Genomic DNA, 19,722 nt, shown 5'->3' on the forward strand with positions numbered 1-19,722 from the left:
ACAGAAATATTTTTTGTTGACAAAAATGGAATTTAGCCAAGATTGAATAAATTTATTAAATAGATCTAGCCAAGAATGCCTTATTGATTTCAAGGAGTTGAAAAATTATCAGTACGGGTTAAATATAAAAAGATAATAATATTCATCAGCAAAATTGTTTTATTCTATACAGTCATATAAAACCTAAAACGAAAATTAAAAAATTAAAAATCAGCTGATGATTCACACAGCACAATACTGCGTAATCAATTGAACACCACTGATCCTTGATGACAAGTAATGTTTCTAATCTGCAAAACCCACTTAGTTCATTTCATTATTATTTTGTCAAATTGTTTAGAATCTCTTTTATACAGTTCCAAAATGCTGTCAATTTAGAAATTATTTTATTTACGAACTTCATTTACTTTATTTCTCGTTTTGTTTTCAGGAAACAACCAGGAACACACGAAAACTTATTTGGATCTGAAACTTGATTACGCAGAAAAAAATAATATAGATGACAGTCAGCTTCAATCGGAATTGAGTGATGTAGTAATAGGGGTCAGTTAAGTATAAACTTATCAAAATTATTTGATATATGAATTTTTTCTTTTTAATGATTTAGCAGACGATTCATTTTTTGTTCAGATCTTAATTTAACTTTCCAGAAGAATTAAATACTTTTTTGACGATATTACGATACAACTTCAATAATCTATCTACTTCTTATGGAATTATTTATAGAATATTTAGAGTTCCAGCACAAACAAAGATTTATCAATAAATCTGATAGTTAAATATTTCTTATTTAATTTCAGGGTACTGATACCTCAGGAGTCGTGACATCTTTTGCTTTATTAATGTTGGCAATGCATGAGGAATGGCAAGAAAAAGTTCACCGCGAACTCGATGAATATTTTGGAGATAGCGATTGCAACGTAACAATAAATGATATTACGAAATTGCAAACCTTAGATATTGTTTTTAAAGAATCATTAAGATTAAGTGCAACACCACATACTCTTCGCCAGTTAGATGAAGACACTAAAGTCGGTAAGTTATTGTCTTTAAAATAATTCTAGTATAAAATATTTATAGGCACATTTTAATCTATGCAATCAAGACTAATTTATTTACAAATCGAACATTACAACGAAAAGAAAAACGGTTTTACATTGCGTTTACTTCGACGATTTCAATCCCTCCAAAATCTTCATGATAGATAATCTCAATTGTATTGAATGCAATATTCTAATATTTGAATGTACGTTATTCACTTTTCATCAAACAAAAAAAATTTTCTTACAACTGCAATTCCGACAAAAAACGATTTTGTTTTATTATCTATTTATACTATAGTGCATATTATAATATTTTATGCACGATAGGCTAACAAACTAATATTATTTTGCATTTTAAACTTTGATATTTATCATGTCAGTATCACTTAACAGGTCTTCACACAATAGTAAGATTCATCCGCTAAGTTTCTTATGCGTAAGAGAAACACGAATGTTAAATAAATTTCTAAATTCGCATGTTTACGCATATTTACCCTCCTTTTACAACCGTTCGGAAATATCGGTCAGAAAAACATACTGGCGTGGGAAAGTTCTAATTATTCAGATTATTTAAAAATGCTTAGACTGGTATTACGTTGTTAATGATTTACTAATAACAAATATTAGTAAAATAATAAAGTACTTTACAACGGTATAAAAGTTTTGTTAAAAAGTGAAAAAAATCGAAAGCGAGATGATTATAATTATCGATTTTTCTTCTCCCTTAGATAGAATCCCTTTCCGCTCCTCTGGATAAAAGAGGGCAGATAGCCGGAATAAAAAAAGGAGCAAATTATAAAGAAAATATCTGAAAAATCAATACCACGTCGATAATCTTCATGTAGAAAGTAGAGGTGATGTAAATTGACAGTGAATTTTCTCGTAAATGTTAAACGGCAATGTGGAACGAGAAATGAAGACTTTCTGATGCTCTCGATATTCTACTCGGTAACTGCGGATATTCTATTTCCGAAGGCAATGAAGTAATCCAGATGACTTCTTACTGTCGTTTTATAAAGCAGCAGGTGAAGTTGTCGTGATGGAATAGTCTAGCTAATAATTAACCACAACACATTTGTTGAATAAAGCGATTATCTGCGGGATATATGTGCAAATAAACTGTTAAATGATAACTGATTTCATTGCACCGGGTTCCTTAATTATTTCAGAACAGTGGCCGGCCTACAAAGGGATACAAAATTTGAAATGTAATTACACACAACACTCTTACTGGATTTTATAGATTCATTTACTGGGGTCCAGTAAATCCCAGGCTGCTGAAAGGCTGTGGGAATAGCAGAAAATAAGCTTCGTCGATAAAGTGGCGCAACGAGAAATTTATTAGATAGCTATTTATGTGAATTTCTCTGGCGCCATAAAGTAGAAGTAGAGGATAGGACTCTGTTTCAGTCCATTCTGTAATACATTGCCTCGATATGCAAGTAATGAAGGTTATATGTAAAAAGATTTACCATAAAAAATTACACGAGTAAACTTCTCGACAATCTTGGACGAGAATAGATCTCGAGTAACTTGGACGATAATCCAACAGCTTTTAAAAGTCATAGTAATTTTCCTATCCTCCGTAATCCCGAAAAACACATAAAATCGATGAAATTCTGATAAACTGTGCACACTAATTGTCTAGCGGACATGTTGGTGCATCACAAATGAGACATACATGCGCTAAACTGATATGTTCAGACAACTTCTTCAGTACCTCCTTACTGACGACTTACATGGCAGAGTCCAGTGTGTTTAACGTTATGTACTTTTCTTCCTATAACAGCCAATCGATTATTGGTACACTTCTCTCAATCGACGTTTCACGAAACATAAAGCGTCCTATCACAAGTGATAGGACGCTTCGCAAAAGTCGGCTTCCGCATTGGCAATATCAGTTCGTTTATTCTCTAGAATTCAGAAGTGGAGAATATTTAAGAATGTTTGAACTGGACATAATTTGATGCAAGGCCGTGAATATTGTATAAACATTTGTATAAATATATTGGTTTTAGAAGGTGATCAAATATATGAACTTGTCCGACCGTGAACGAACACGTAACAGAACATTCTCAGAGATCAGTTTAAAGTAATACATTTGTATTCAGCCACCGTAAAATGTTAAAACAACTTCTACTGGATTATCAGTCGATTCGCACTTGTTTTCTTTAGCAAAGCTAACTCAAAACGGAGGCAAATGTCGGGATATTCCGGGAAGTAAAATTACACTACTGAGCAACAAAGACATTAGTTAAGTCAATGCCAAACCCAGAAAATATTCGTTGGCTTTGTCGAATTATTATAGGAACAGGACGTCCAACATAGCAGTCGGTCACCACACTATTGAGAGCTACACCATAGAAAGAATGTTGAGGTCGCGCCTTTATTCAACAAATATAGACCACAATAAACTGATCTCGCCTTTGCGAGGTAGAGGGCTTGCCGATCTCACACGCTTACCACTGGGCTACATTTAAAAGCATTAGTAGCAAGAATAAAGTTATTCTGGATGGCACCCAACATCCTAAGTCGAATTTGACCGAACACAAAGAGACCTATACAACTCGACGTCTGTATTACAGACGAAAGGTACTGAGAAGTCCTGTACGTCTCAAGAAGCGGTAAGGATGAGGAAAAGAATGTTAACTAGCGGTTTAATAGCTGTACGATACCCCATAAAAAGGTTAGATTTAATATCTATTTGATTTAGTAAATTTTATTTAAACCTTGAAAGACACAAGTGTGTCAGTGGATGAACGAATTTTCATATATTGGAAATTTTAGTTTTTAAGAGTTTGCCGAGTCGATTTCAGTGACTGACTGTACGAACGTATATATTTTAATCGACGTTTTAGACAATCCTGCTTCCTGTGTGAGTCAAGTTATTTTGAAACGTGTTTGTTGTACAGGTGGATGTTTTTCATTTACTTACGAGTTGTTTTGAGAGGAAATTATATTTAAATTATTTATTATAATGTTAATTGCTGCTTCCAGCTGTCGGGGGCCAGTAATCTTAAACCTAAATATATATAATTCTTTTTTTCTTAATTTTGACCTGCGAGTTCGAATTGTCAGGATGACTAGAAGAGTTTTGAAACTTTCTACTGCGCATTAAATCAGGTACTTTAGGTTCAGGCTGATGCGAGCGGGGTCAGCTGTCCGGCTTTGGAGTAATACTGAATTAAAGAATCAAGAAACAATTTTTTTTTTAATAATATTTGGTGATTTTATTTTATTTTTGTATTATTCTACCGCTAATTCCACAGGTTACAAAATGATAGTCGAAGTAATACGCTAATAATACTACCGTCAATGAATGTCACTGGATTTATCGCTAATATTATCAGAGTCCCGTGAATGAAATTATGGTATTTACCACAAAATAACAAAAGATGAGTGAAAATTTCCCAGAAATAGGTTCTTGGGGAGATATCTTATTGGAGATTTAGATTTCGACATTGTTCTGTAATGGATGTTAATCAGATAGATTATATTATAGTAATAAAATAAAAATAATTTTTCATTAATTATTGTACAAAATAAATCTGTATAACGTTTAGCTAAGTAAAGCGATTTAGTAATTTCTGTTGAATCAAAAATCAACCGAGCAAGTATTATTCCAATAACATCCTTGATGTCGGTTTGGTTTGTTTATTTACTAATTTAAGGCGTTTTTTTTTTCAGATAAATATACAGTACCAACAGGAACGCTGGTGTATATCCCTGTTTACATCTTGCATCGCGATTCGCGTTACTGGAGTCATCCCGATGAATTTTACCCAGAACATTTTTTACCTAAAAATGAGGACAAAAGGCCTAGGTGTAGTTATATTCCTTTTACTTTTGGACCTAGAAACTGCATCGGTAAGTTTATGAAAAATTATATCAAAAGTCCATTTTTTGTATCGTATCACATTTTTTAAAGGTTCTCCGATCTCTAACATCACGCATTAGTTCCGGTAGAAGTATATTTTTTCGAAAACCGTAAGAAGTCAAGCTTTTAACAGTTTATTTTATTTATGAATATTTAATTTACCCGGTTTTGTACTTAATAATTCTCTTTGCTGTAAATAAGTTTTCTATAGCATCTACTTTCGTATGTACCCTTCCTAAAGGCAGCATAATATCGATCTGTACTCCAATTCGTGTTTTATTTTATTTTAATAAAATTTTTCTGGTACGTATTTAAGTACTAAATTTATCTTTTTATCATTATATGTGTAAAATTCTTAAAAATTTAAAATCAAAGTATAGGAAAATTCCCCGATATAATTTTGTGGGTCCTAACACAATTGGACATACACAAAATATCGAGAGTATGGAAGAATAAGAAAAAGGGCATTATCTTGTATATTTGAATGAATTTTTAGTTCGGGGAAATTATGATTTTTATTGTCGTATTGACGCTTTTTCGGTGTTATATGTGTCATTTCCATCGAATAGTGCATAAAAAATACTTATTTGAATACTTGTATCGTAATTGAATTTTATTCCCTTCCTACACGTTAAGAAAAAGTAAAAAAAAAAAATCATTATTATGATTATTATTACCACAAAAAGATGGTAAAATTTAAAAATTACGTAGCGAACAAATTAAAAAATTACGATGGCCGTAACAAGACATGTTAAGATTATTGACTTTTGAATGCGCGTCATCTTTCTAAATTAACGAATATTTTTTCGCAAGAATAATTGTATTAACACATTAAATTTAATTAATTTATTTACTGACTTAAGAAAGTGTAGAAAGTTAATACAGACAAATATATTTAACTAATATCGGTGTATTATTATATAGATTAGGTGAGTAAAAATAATTAATCTATGGATAAACAACATCAGTATTTTCTAAGACAGAAAAATTAGAAGCTAATCTCAACATAAAATATAGAAAAATAAATAACTGGTTTAACAAAGACATTAAAAAATGTAAAAGTAATTGATCTACTCGTTAAATAATGAAACTTTAAATTTAGAAAATTCTTCGCTGTATTAAGTACGTAATTCTTTTTATGTATCGCTGTATCCTTAGATAATCTGTTAGGAAACGTTCTAAAATTCCAATATTAGAGTTTACTCGATATACTCGGAAGCTGAACTCTTTGTCTAGACAGGATTCAAAATTGATTTAGATTCAGTCGAGAGATCGTTTTGTAATCAATTAGTTTACATATCTCCTCTTTAAATTGAGTAGCTTTCTTTTTATTTTTATTTGGTCCTTTTACGAGAGACGAAAATCCAAGTGGATTCTCAAATACTTAGAGTCATCTAAGTATTTGATTTGGAGTACATACTTCCTGCGGTACTCACAGAAAGAGCTTTTAAATTTATTCAGCAAAGAAATAAAGTAATTATCTATAAATACTAAATAAATAAAACAAGTACAAAAAAAAACATATAGAAGCCGTTAATGAAAATTATTTATTTTCATTAAAATTAGTTGTAGAAAGTACAGGTCATTTATTTATTTTTTTAATTACTATTACTTAAAAGCTCAATGACAAAATTAAGATTACTTGTGGAAAGGAAAATCTTTTAATTTTGATTTAAAATAAATTGTAAGGAAGATTTTTCAGATCTCTAGATAATTGCTTAAAAATAACAACGGAAGCAAAAATAACATATTTTTTAATGCAAACGTAAGACAGATTAGAATATTTAATTTAGTAAATGTCGCTGATGTTATTTAGTAAATACCATCTCGTGGTGTTTGTCGAATAATGTAAAGAACCGTCCAAAATACTTTTTTACCCGTACTAAGGACTTGTAACCGGTTACAACTGCTATTTTTAGCTTGGGGCCCCGATATTCTGAAAACCCAATCTGATATCCACAAATATATAAACTTAAAACATTTTCACTGTGAAAATGTTCATTAATGAGCAACAGTTGGTATCCTTGTTTTTGCTTTCTAAAAAGAAGCAAACAACTAGGGAAATTTACAACTCACAAATTGAGCATTCCAGTGAATACGTAAATCATTATTTGTATCATTATTAAAATAATAAGCATTATCTTTTATTACGAAGAGTTACAATCAATGAATCTAATACTGTCATAATCTAAACCAAAACCAATAATCCGCAACTTCCGCTAATCAATCGTGTTCGATCAAGAAAATTGTCCTTTGTAGGATCCAATAGGGGCTCTCGGGATTATCACAAAATTTGTTACGTCTTCTGGTGATGCGTCCTTGGTTATCTCTCCCCAAGAAAACTGCCTCTTAACTATTCATTATATAATCCTTAATTCTTAGGTTTGCGGCATAGCTATATTTGATTACGTGCATGACACTAAAAGAATTAAAATAAGTAAGGCTTTTATCTTAATTGTGATATATCTAGAGCGGCGGTACTGGGAATTCTCTACATTTCCACCTTGGTCCCATGCAGACTATTATATTTCTACATGCAGAGTTTTATACAATTCTACGTAATACTAAGAATATTTTTTTCTTTTCTGATTCCACACACAAAAGATACAGATAATACTGTAAACCATAATAGATATCATACAAATAATGCCGACAACCATTAAAACAAAATTAACCACAAAATTAATTTGGTATAACTCAAATAATCTAACTGCTAAAAGCAATTCAAGGTGGAATAGGAAAACGAAAATTTTCCACATTTTGACTGCCAATAGTGGCAGTCATATAAATGTGGCAGTACTTCATGACTGTGTGACTGTGCTGTTCGTATTCCATCTTACATGCTATCAAAAGATAGGTTGAGAATTTTGAAGTGACGGATTCAGCTTTAAAAAGAAAGCGTTAGTAGCTCCACGAACTCAGCGAATCCCAGAGAATATAGAAACTTTTCGAGCTTCATTCATAAGAAGCTCTTGACATTCTGCTTGTAAACAAGCATCAGCTTTGCGCATCAGCCGAACAACCGTTCATTGAATACTTCACTAGGAGTTACAACTCCATTCATACGAAGAGTAAATTGTACAGCATTTAAAACCAACGGACCATCTGGTGGGACAGCAGTTCTACGAACAAAATTATAAAAAAGGTCAACGACTTCCATCTCGGTTTAATTGAAATCTTGTGGATGTCGTACGAAACGCACTTCACTTCCATGTTAATGGATACGTCAAAAAACAGAATTGCCAATATTAAAATTTCTATAATAACAATGGTTTACTCTAGAATAAAATATAGAACACAAATACAAGAATTGTATTAAAATTTGAAAGTTGGTGTCATATGGAAAATAATGATGCACATGAATACTTCTTAGGAATGTGTAATCTGTTACAACAGATTCCTTTGCCCTGACTAATAATTGGTGATTGCAACGCCCATAAATATTCGTGGGGCTCAACATCATGTTTTTTCGAGGTACTATGCTAGATCGACCAAAGCAGAAGATGGATCTCTGATCATTGAATGATGGGTCTTACGCATTTATGTAATCTTCATCAATTACATTTTCGTTTATCGATCTGTGTCCCATTCCTACTTCACATCACCTGGCACATGTCCAAAGACTTCTTTGTAAGCGATTACAGACCAGTTATTATCTCGGTCGGTAGTAGTGATATGCCTCAGAGTAGGTCACGTAGCTGGGTGTTTGAAAATGCGGATTGGATCGGATACAAGGATTCCTTCGGGCAACATGACAAGAGAGGTAGCGCGATCCACCAACTTGCCATGTTTAGAAATCTATATTCGATAGTACAAGTGAATTTATCATTCTAACATCTGAAAATCCAAGGCAGCCTGTTGTTCCACGGTGGGATGAAGACTGTAGGAGTGCACTCAGAGATCGTCACAGGACTTCACTTAATTTCAATCGAAGGCTACAACCGAATTGCTCTGCACGTTCCGGAATGCAAGACCTGTATGCCATCGAGGGTTTTTGTGTATTAAATGGAGATAGTAGCTAAAATATATTGAACATATTTCTCGAAGAACTCCATCATCGGTTGTTCAGGTAATGTGTGGATTAGGACAATCTGCGCTGCCGATTGGAATGCAAAACAATGGCATCAACGCCAATCGATGTGGCGAACATGTTCGGAAAAAAACTTTGTAAGTTTCCCTTTTATCGTCATATTGTCCTGTTTATAAGAAATAAGATGCAGTTAGAAAATATCCTATTTGCTATTGGGGACACGTAAAACGAAGTAAATATTCTTTTTTCTTTTGATGAGCTAAGGTATACTTTGAATAATTTCATTATATTTCTTCCGGAAATGATAATATCAGGCTTAGAGTGTTATTTATCCTCCTGGTTACAGCATCACATGATGTTTCGTGTATTTAAAATAAAATATCTTTTCACTAGCTTTTTCCAGTTTATTGGCCAGACGCATTGGTGATTTCGATACCGAATACTGATAAATATAATTTATACCCTTCAAGTTATCGTCCCAATACTCTGTGCAAGTTGATGGAACGAATGGTAAACTGTTGCCTAGTGAGACACCTTAAGAAAAACGCCCTAATTGTCCCGAGCAATGTGGTTTCCACTAAGGTAAATCGTCCTTCATGATGTAGTTGCCATGAAATCTGTTATTAAAAATCGTCGGAAGGACAATTTTCCGTTTATTAAAATCCATATCTCAAATATTCAAACAATATTTTCTTTTTTTATTGGACCATTGATGTTTTGATTTATTTTGAACAATATTAACTCTTGCAACAACAGGCTATCAATCGCTGAATCCTGATTCCCTTGTCCTTATAATTCAGAATGCTTCAAAGTTCTTGTAGCTGCCGGCTCAGCAGGTTGAATTTCAACACTAATTGTAGCTCTCTTAAGATTTCCCATTTTCAACAACGTATCTATTTTGGGACATAAACAATATCAATAGAAAGTCGCTGATGTCAGTAAATAACAGCTGAACAGTTCAAATTCAACACTCGTAAAAAGGAACGATATGTAGGCTTATTAATAGATTCACTTGACACTCAATCGTACACTAAAGTGGTGGATCGCTTTCACTCACAGTGATAGTTTTGTCGAAGAGGGAAGGATACATAAGCAATCTCACGATATGACTAATGGTGAACCGGTCAGGTGACACTTTCGCGTAAGTTCCTCGTTGTGAAAACCAAGACTGTACAATTTTGTTTTTGTGTTTTTATTTAAATGCTATTTTTCATGATTACAGATGTTTTTTTTTACGAACATCCAGACGTGTGCTACTACAGGTTGGGAACCACTGGTTATACTAAATTAAGCCCATTTTGTCATAGGGAAATCGTAATCGTAAACAGACTTTTCATTTTTTAAATAATTCCCTACCATTTACAACTTAAACATGGCTTCGTGATCCAAATAATTTTTAGTTTTATCACAAAATTGACTTGCTCTAAGAGAGAGATTTCATTAAAACTCAGAATAACAAAGGATTCTTCTTTTTCCTTTTTCATTAGCTTCCTCTTCTATCACTTACTTCTACTAGTAAGTCTAGCATACTAGACTTACATTTGGGAATCCCATGACTCAAGAGCGATGCACCAGTTTGTGTTCACTACAACTGCCGAGTAAGGATGCTCCACATCCTTGTGGACTGCGGCATTGTGTTGGAAATTTAAATTAGGAGCTAACATCCGAAATATAAACAATATGACGATATTATCAAATGTCTTGCTATTTCCTAAGACCGTGCTTCTGTATTCGAATATTTTATATTTATTGTGATTATTAATGATCATTGTTTTATAAGGTGTTTAAGATTTTTCATATTTTACTATATGAAAAATATAGTATTTTTTATGGTATTGCGCGATTCGACTGTTAATTTTATTTTTATTTATATTACTGTTATTTATTTTATGCCGTTATTTATGATACAGAGAGTTATTGTTGGGGGCAAGTTTTTTTAAAATTATAATAGTAATTTGTCCGGAGGCTAGTAACGGACTCTTCATTGTACGCCCCCAAAAGAAAACAAGAAAGTATCTAGCTGTCTCTTAATTTCCTGTCATTCTTTGAGGAACCACTTGAACCTGTTACTACTTTATTAATCAGGAAAGGCAAGACGTTATGAAAGGGCCACTTTCCTGATTATTTTAAAGAGCCACAAATTTGATATTTTACATTATGGACGGGATGCGTCACCGTTTAAACTATTGACTTCAGTAGAGTTCTTATTCTCGTCAGACAACTCTGAGCGAGGTCTTTTTGCACGGCATTATTTGGTGGTTCTTTCAGATTGACCACCAACCATCATATGTATTATTTCAGGACTGGTAATTTTGGTCCCACGAGTACCGGGGAAAGTAGGACCGCCTCCTGGCCTCTGTACACGCCGACTCTGCAAAACCCACGTGTACAGAGGCTACAGCTAAATACTACTGGGTTCGCCCAGTTGTTCAGAGGATGTCGTTCAAGGCTCACTACGTAGAGCCATTCACTCATCGGCATGTTGTTTCCACATTAGGTTACGGTTCAAAACACGTCGCAATCCCCGTGATAGGAGAGGTATGAAAAGATAGAAAGGAAGTACGAGAGAGAAGGAAAGAAAGGAAAAAGGGGCAAGTACAAAGGATAGATTCTCTACAAAGAGATTCTCGAAGGGAAACAAAAATAACTGATCCATTTTTCTGGAAAATATACCTTCCTCATGAATCAAAAATTAAACAAAACACACCTCTTGATTTAATGCTAATAATTTTCCTTCGAGTCAATCTACATTTAAGAATTTGGACAGCCACTCCGGTAATTTTCCCCTCTATCATATACCGCTGGTATAGGCTACAAAAACTATAACGGTTCTAAAACTGATGATAAGTTAAATAAACTAACGTCAAATATTGAATTTCTTGTTCAAAAAATCGGTTTTATACTAAGCCTGCTTACCAGAGTAATTTTACCAAACTCTGTTAATGACAAAATCTCTGCGAATTGCAACTTGAAACATCAATGTTTTTGTGAATTGGGGACAAGAATTGAAAATTTGATCATTTCTAGCTTGTTAGAGGTTATCTTAATTTCAGACTCATTTTACTAACTGCAATTATTTAAATCTTTGTTATTATTCGATGTACAACACTAATCATCCACTTTTTATAAAAAATACAATAATATCATCAGTTACCAGTAGTATATAGCAGAATCACATACAAATGACTTCAGTTGACATTTTGAATCGGCATGGACCTCTTAGTTTATCTGCGGTTTATTGTCCTCCTCATCAAACCATCTCAGATGACTTAATTTCCCAATTTTCCAAAACACTAGGTCATGTTTTACTGCAGGAGGTGACTGGAATGCTAAGCACTTGCACCGGGGTTCATGACTGGTAACAACTCGAGGGAGGGTCTTGAAGGATTGTGTCATCAAAATGCATGTAATCGTAATTTCTGGAATGCAGATCCAACAATAATTGGTAGACAGATCAACAAAAATTCCAGACTTGTTGAATATTATTATCACTTTGGGAGTTTCTTCTTTATACACTGATGTTAGGAATAACTACGATTCTACATCTAACCACTCAGCTGTTCTTATGGTTAGTATGACAGTGATAAAATAAAGAAGTCTCCGGTACTTTATAATAATATAACTGACTGGGAATCACATCAAAGCTGGATAGGAAACGAATTAAATTTGGATGTTTCTCTTAAATGTTCTGATGGTATGGACAGTGCAACCCACACAGTGTTTGACTACAGTCTCGCAGGAGGCAGCATGGTGGTTCAACACCAGAGGAAAAGTATAAGGGACGTGAAGGCACAAACTAATCAAGGGAAGTTATGAATCTAATAATTGCTAAAAAGACAGCTCGGGAGGATGTGGCACTGTTATAGAAATCCTGCAGACAGAACAGCTTTAAATTGAACTGCTCGTAGGTTGAAGAAGCTATTAAAGACAATTAAAACCTAAACGTTTAAGAATTTTTTTGAAAATTTTTCTCCTTCAAGTAAAGACGGATGATTCATTATTGAAAGTCACAAAAAAATCTAAGCGACTACCATTTTCATTTTCACCTCTAAAGCTCTAAATGGATTGTGGGCTAGAAGAGACAACCAAAAGACTGACCTATTTGTTGAGCATCTAAGTAAGGTCTTTTGGCTACACTACATAAGAGGTCATGATGAAGAAATACTTGAATATTTAGATAGGCCAATTCCCCTGTCTCTTCCTATGAAACCTTTTTCATCAATAGAAATTTTCCATGAAATCAACGACAAGAATTTAAAAAAGGCACCAGATTTTGATTTAGTTACTCCTAACAGGCTAATTATGTTACCATTTAAGACAATCTTGTACATAATATACCTGCCTAATGGTATCCTATGTACAACTTATTTCCCACCTGAATGGAAGGTGTCAGATAATAATGATTCCCAAATCGGGTAATCTAGTGCAAGAAGTGACTTCACACAGGTCTATAAGCCTGTCACTCTCTAAAGTCTTCGAGAGGCTCATTCTTCGAAGTTTGAAGCCTACTTTAGTGGAGGATCATATTATTACTGACCATCAATTTGATCGAGATATAAATTACGGCTCAAAATCATGAAAACCACCTTGCTGTGAACTTATAGTAGAGAGGATATTAGACACTTGAAATGTCTTCATGTCTGGATCTAGGAGATAATCTATGATGTCCAATGTAGGAATGTCTTCCCTCAAGTGTTGTTGTCTTTCGTCTCATTACTATATTTTCAGAATTGTCAAATTTGTTTCATTATGTTCTTTTTGTTTTTTTTTTTTTTTTTTTTTTTTTTTTTTTGGGCGAAAAACGGTTGAACGTTATCATCGCCCTGAAAATAAATAAATAGATAAATAAATAAAATTAAAAATAAAAATAAAAATAAAAATAATTTAAGTTTTTTAGATAAAATTAAAACTTAAAACTACTATCACAGAAACAAAATCCGGAATGGGTGTAAAAGGCCCATTCTCGGATAACAAAAACACTAATATGTAACTTAAAACTAAGTTAAAAACTATCACATTAAAAATAAATAAAACTTAAAACTATGTTAAAATCTATCACATTAAAAATAAATAAAACTTAAAACTAAAAAAGGAGATAAAACTTAAAACTAATATCACAAAAATCTTACAACTAATATCACAGACGAATTTAAAAAACGAACAAAAAAAAAAAAAAAAAAAAAAAATCCGATAGGGAGTGTAAAAGGCTCCCTACTCGGATAACAAAAACAATACATAGGACAATACATACAATTACGAAAGAACACATACTTATTAAATTTTTTGCATTAACCCTATACTATGTAAAAATATAAACATCCGGTTTAAAACCTCCTTATCGTCACGCAAGATACCACGGATGTTACCAGGTAATTTAAATTTACGACGCAATGCCGCATAACATATGCAGTCCACGAGTATGTGGCGCACAGTCATGCGGCAGTTGCATCTTGCGCATAGAGGTGGTTGTCCTCTTGTAAACAGGTACTCGTGTGTGACTCTCGTGTGTCCTATCCGCAATCGACAGAGAACTACTTCCTCACGCCGGGGTTTTCTGTATGAGGAGTTCCATGGTAACACAGAATCTTTAATCTGACGGAGTTTATTATCGACAGTAGCTGTCCAATCACCTTGCCACCTTGTTCTTAATAATTGTTTTACATAGTTTATGAAATCAGAAGTAGCAACTCGGGTGGTGAAAGGAGGCTGGTTACATGCTTCTTTGGCAGCGGAATCTGCATGTTCATTACCTGGAATCCCTACGTGGCTAGGGACCCAGCAAAAACTTAATTCTGTGTTGCGATTATTCAACTCAGCGATTGCGTTGTAAATTTCAATGACGATAGGATGTTTGGAATAAAAGTTCTTTAAGGCTTGGAGAGCACTACACGAGTCACTGCAAATAAGAATTTTTCTATATTTAGGGTTAATGATGTTTAGAGCCTTATTTATAGCATATAGTTCAGCGGTAAACACACTCGTAATACTGGGGAGACCAAACATATAAGTTCTCTCATTGACAACAAAAGCACACCCAACCGTATCGTTTTGTTTCGATCCATCAGTGTATACAACCGCGTCTGGTTTCGCCTTGGAGAGAACACACTGAAACATCTGCTGAAAGACGATAGATGGTGTTGATTGTTTATTACATGTAGTCAGGTCAAAATTAAAATTTATGAGGTTTATTCCCCATGGAGGATATGAGCAAGGGTACATAGGAAAGAATGACGGTGTGTCAACATTTATATGCTGCAGCAGACGCCAGGTACGGATACCTACAGGTGCAGTACGTCGTGGATGATCCTCATACTTTCCTAGATTAGGATTTTTAAGGACTGACTCAAGAACCGGGTGATTTGGCTGTCCTCTGAGACGAGCAAAATAAGATAATAAGAGCTGGTCTCGTCTATCCCAAAGTGATGGTTCACCACAGTCTACAAGTAAGCTTGCGACAGGACTTGATCTAAACGCGCCTGTAGCAAGCCGAAGGAAAGCATGATGTACACTATCCAGCATTTTAAGCACGGTTTGACGAGCTGATGAGTAGGCCACACAACCGTAATCTAAACGGGAGCGAACAAAGGAATAGTAAAAATGTATCATACATGATCTATCGGCTCCCCACTTGGTGTTAGTAAGGACTCGCATCATATCTAAAATTTTGGAACATTTTGTTTTCAATTCTTTTAAATGTTTGACCCAAGTAAGACGACTATCAAAAATTAAACCTAAAAACTTAACGTAATTAGAGATAGTAATAGTCTCACCGTTCAGAAAAATTTGCGGAATAGAAGGGTTTCGTAGCCGAGAAAAAACTACACATTTTGTTTTTTCGGATGAAAATGTGAAACCAGTAATCCTGGACCAAGCTTCAAGGTGATATATAGTGTTCTGCAGCAGTCTCTCTGCTGTGGGTGCCGAACGGCTTGCAATGTAGATAGCAAAGTCGTCAGCGAATAGAGAGCATGAGACAGGAGCCTGAACACATTTGGTAATATCATTTATGGCTACAGAAAATAAGGTGGCACTTAATACACTACCTTGGGGCACTCCATTCTCTAAGATGACACTATCTGAGAGCGAATCATCTACACGAACACGAGCCGTTCGGTGATTTATGAATCCCCGGATAAAAGCAAGCATATTGCCCTTGATTCCCCATTTTTGGAGAGTGTTAAGAATACCACGTCGCCAGGCTGTATCATACGCCTTTTTTATATCAAAGAAGATAGCGACGAGGTGTTGCCGATTGAGGAAAGCGTTTTGTATGGCTGTTTCTAGTGACACTAAATGGTCAATGGAAGATCGTCCTTGTCGAAAACCACACTGTTCTGGAGATAGAAAGCCATGTTTCTCCAAGTACCATGTAAGTCTGCGGTTTACCATTCTCTCCATTATTTTACACAAAACGCTTGTTAATGAAATAGGGCGATAGCTTGAGGGGTTCTTCTGGTCTTTACCAGGTTTTAGTACTGGTATAATAAATGCTTCTGACCAGCCGGGTGGGAAGACTTGTTCGGAGAATAAACCGTTGAAAATATTCAAAAGTTGTTGTAGTGCCGAATTAGGAAGGTGTGAAAGCATGGAAAGGCGAATGTTGTCCGGTCCAGGGGAAGTGTCCCGTGAATTTTTAAGTGCATGTAACAATTCTTTAAATACGAATGGAGTGTTTAATTCACCAACCGAATCACCAATGTTTAACGACAACACCTCCATTTGTATCTTGTACCGTTGAAAATCGTTATTATATGATGAGGTGAGAGACACCGAGCGGAAAGATTTTGCTAGACTATTTGCCACTTCCGAGGATGATGAAAGGAGTTCTCCTTCATCAATAAGACCAAGAATAGATTGTTTCGGTGATCCGAAGATTGCACGAATTTTCTTCCATACAGTAGACGTGGAAGTAGTGCGTGAGATAGTGCTCACGTATTTCGTCCATGAATTCCTCTTAGCGTCCAAGAATACTCGACGGCACACCGCTCTAGCCCTGCGGTATAAATTTAGATGTTCTGTTGTGGGCCTACGATTAAATTTACGTAGTGCCTGCCGTCGATTCCTAATAGCAATTTTGCATTCATCGTTCCACCATGGAACGAAAGGACGTCTAGGATTACCCGATGTTTGTGGGATATATCTGTTGGCATTCTTAAGTATCATGGACGTAAAAGAAGAATATTGGTCGAGGATGTTCGCTCCATCGTCATACTGAGATTGGAATGCTTTACAGTATCCGTTCCAATCTGCCTTTTCAACAATCCATCTCCGTGGCATTCTTTTAATCTCGCAGTCTACACCGAAACTAATAATAATTGGTCTATGATCACTGCCGTGATAGTCATCACAAATCGACCAATTAAAATGAGGGAGTACATTCGGTGAGCATATGGAAAGATCAAGGTTAGATACAGCACCAGTTGATAAGGACATAAATGTGTGTGATCCATTATTCAGTAGGCAAAGGTCAAAATCTTGTCTCAATCTGTTTATCATATTTCCTCGAGTGGAGCAGAAGGTTGAGCCCCAGGAAATATGATGGGCATTGAAGTCTCCTACTATTAACGATGGAGATGGTATTTGTGTAAGGAGATTTGAGACATCTAAAGCACTGAACACAGTGTTCGGTGAGAGATACAGATTGCAGATATGCAATTTGAAGGGAATAGTGACCTTTACTGCAATAGCAGGAATGACAGTGGTTAGTTGAATTCTTGTAGCTGACACCCCATTCTTCATGAAAATCGCTACTCCACCACTCTCCCTACTGTCTACTAGGCAGTCGTATCTCTCGCAGAAGTATCCTCTAAATGTAATTCGGTCATGTTGTAGGAGGTGAGTTTCCTGGAAACACATGATTAGTGGATCATGTGTGTGCGCCAGTACTCTAATATCTTCAATGCGGGACCGAATACCTCTAACATTCCACTGAATAATGTTCATAAGTGTAAAAAGCAAATAAAAAAAAAATAAATTTCGGAAACTAAATGTGTTCTTTTTGTGTTATCTTCATAAAATACTATATTTTTTTACTTTTTCACACTGTAAGATTTATTTTTTGTACTTATAATTATATCTTTGCTTCCATGGATTTTTTTTTTTGATAAGTTTCACTGGAAACTTTCTCAGTCAAGCCCTTTAATATTCATCTAATTTACTTATAGTTTTTGTACATAAAACTGACTAAAATAAATTTTGCACCAAAAACAGATATTTAATAATTTAAAAGTTTATAAATTTCAGTCACTAATGATTTCTGTTATGAAATCAATTATATTGTAAATCTATCATTGAGCTCATAATCATGTATTCCACATAATTCATAAACTAGTTTATATACATTAAACAGATTCCAAGCAGGTGATGTAGAACATAGAATAAATGCAAATATTTAAAATTGAAATACTCTGATTATTTTTATTATTTTCAGGTGGAAAGTATGGCACTACGTTCACAAAAATTATGCTTATACATATTTTGCGTAAATTTAAATTGTCAACAGAATTAAAATACCACGAATTGAAATATAAACCAAAAGTAATGTTAGAAGTTGCCAATGGATATTACATCAAATTACATAGAAGAAAATAAATATCAGTATTTATTGTAGATGAACTCTGAACAGCAGCAATGAAGAGGTAACGCCATATTACAGCCCAATGTTATAAAACTGTGGAGTGCTGTTTGGGAAATTAATGATTTAATTATTTTTTATAAAATTACACTAATAAAACTAAAAAAGTTAAAAATAAAGCTAATAATTTTGTTTATTAATAGTAATGACTTTTCATTATCTTTACCATACTATAGCAAATTTGAATATAATCCAAAAGAGCTGTTGTCCTGATTAACTAATTGGTATAGTAGTTTCTTGCTTTGTCAACTTAATTTTAGAAAAGTTATGGAGTTAAAGGGAATTTGAAGAAGGATGTATTGAAATATAAGGTAAAATAAATTACAGATTACTCAGATCATCACTGAACAAAGAAATGATGACTTCACTTCATTAATTTTTTGAGTGACTTCGAGATTATATTGCTTCTCAACTTGCCGTTAGCTCAACTGAAATTTAGGAGTTGAGATAGTACAGTAACTATAGTTTTATATGGATGTGAAACATAGCTTCAAAAAGAGGCTGACAAATTGTTCGCAAACAAAGGTGAAACTGAGGAAACAGAAGCGTTGCTTTTCGAGTCCATCCACTGAATCCATGTGCATCAAAGAGAAGAACCTCATATGTTCGGTCCCATTCTTTACTGATCAGAAAACTAACTGGATATTATCCGTAAGTGGCCGAAGGGTCATGATGATAAAATATTTTGGTTACTTTCTTCTCTTACCCGTCCTTACTTACTTGTAAAGTAAAAAGAAACACAGACATCGCTGGAGTATCTTCCAGCTTTCTTTATGGGTCTATATGTTGCTCTCCTGGACAAAGCCTACTTAATTATACTATCTTTTTCCACTGGCTGAATAATTTTTCTCTTCATCACATTTCTACAGACACACCTTTACAACATAACTGGAAATTCCATCAATGGAAATAAGACTAGCTCAACATAACCTATATCTTAGTTTGCTGCTATTATTATTATTATTACTGATGAGAAATCCCTGTTCTCCGGGGAATAAAATCTTTGCAGCTTCGACAACTGCCAAAAGAAATTTCTCTGCCAGGTCCTCTAATGAAGATCATCCAGACTTCGATCAAAGATCTGTAATGTAGCAAAGAGAATATTACAAAACCTAGGGCAGTCCGTATTTTGTCCAGA

At 34.3% G+C, this 19,722-nt stretch overlaps 1 protein-coding gene across 1 annotated transcript; it reads left to right on the forward strand.

The window, feature by feature from the left end:
* The first annotated feature begins 367 nt into the window (after positions 1 to 367).
* Positions 368 to 18,667, forward strand: LOC142318254 (cytochrome P450 4V2-like). Its single transcript, XM_075354820.1, has 4 exons — positions 368 to 543; positions 801 to 1,035; positions 4,731 to 4,910; positions 18,381 to 18,667. The coding sequence occupies exons 2-4, from the start codon at positions 843 to 845 to the stop codon at positions 18,539 to 18,541; spliced, it is 534 nt and encodes a 177-aa protein (XP_075210935.1). The 5' UTR covers positions 368 to 543; positions 801 to 842; the 3' UTR covers positions 18,542 to 18,667.
* Positions 18,668 to 19,722: the final 1,055 nt, after the last annotated feature.

This window comes from Lycorma delicatula, chromosome 1 (assembly GCF_047948215.1).
Source record: "Lycorma delicatula isolate Av1 chromosome 1, ASM4794821v1, whole genome shotgun sequence".
Lineage (NCBI taxonomy): Eukaryota > Metazoa > Arthropoda > Insecta > Hemiptera > Fulgoridae > Lycorma > Lycorma delicatula.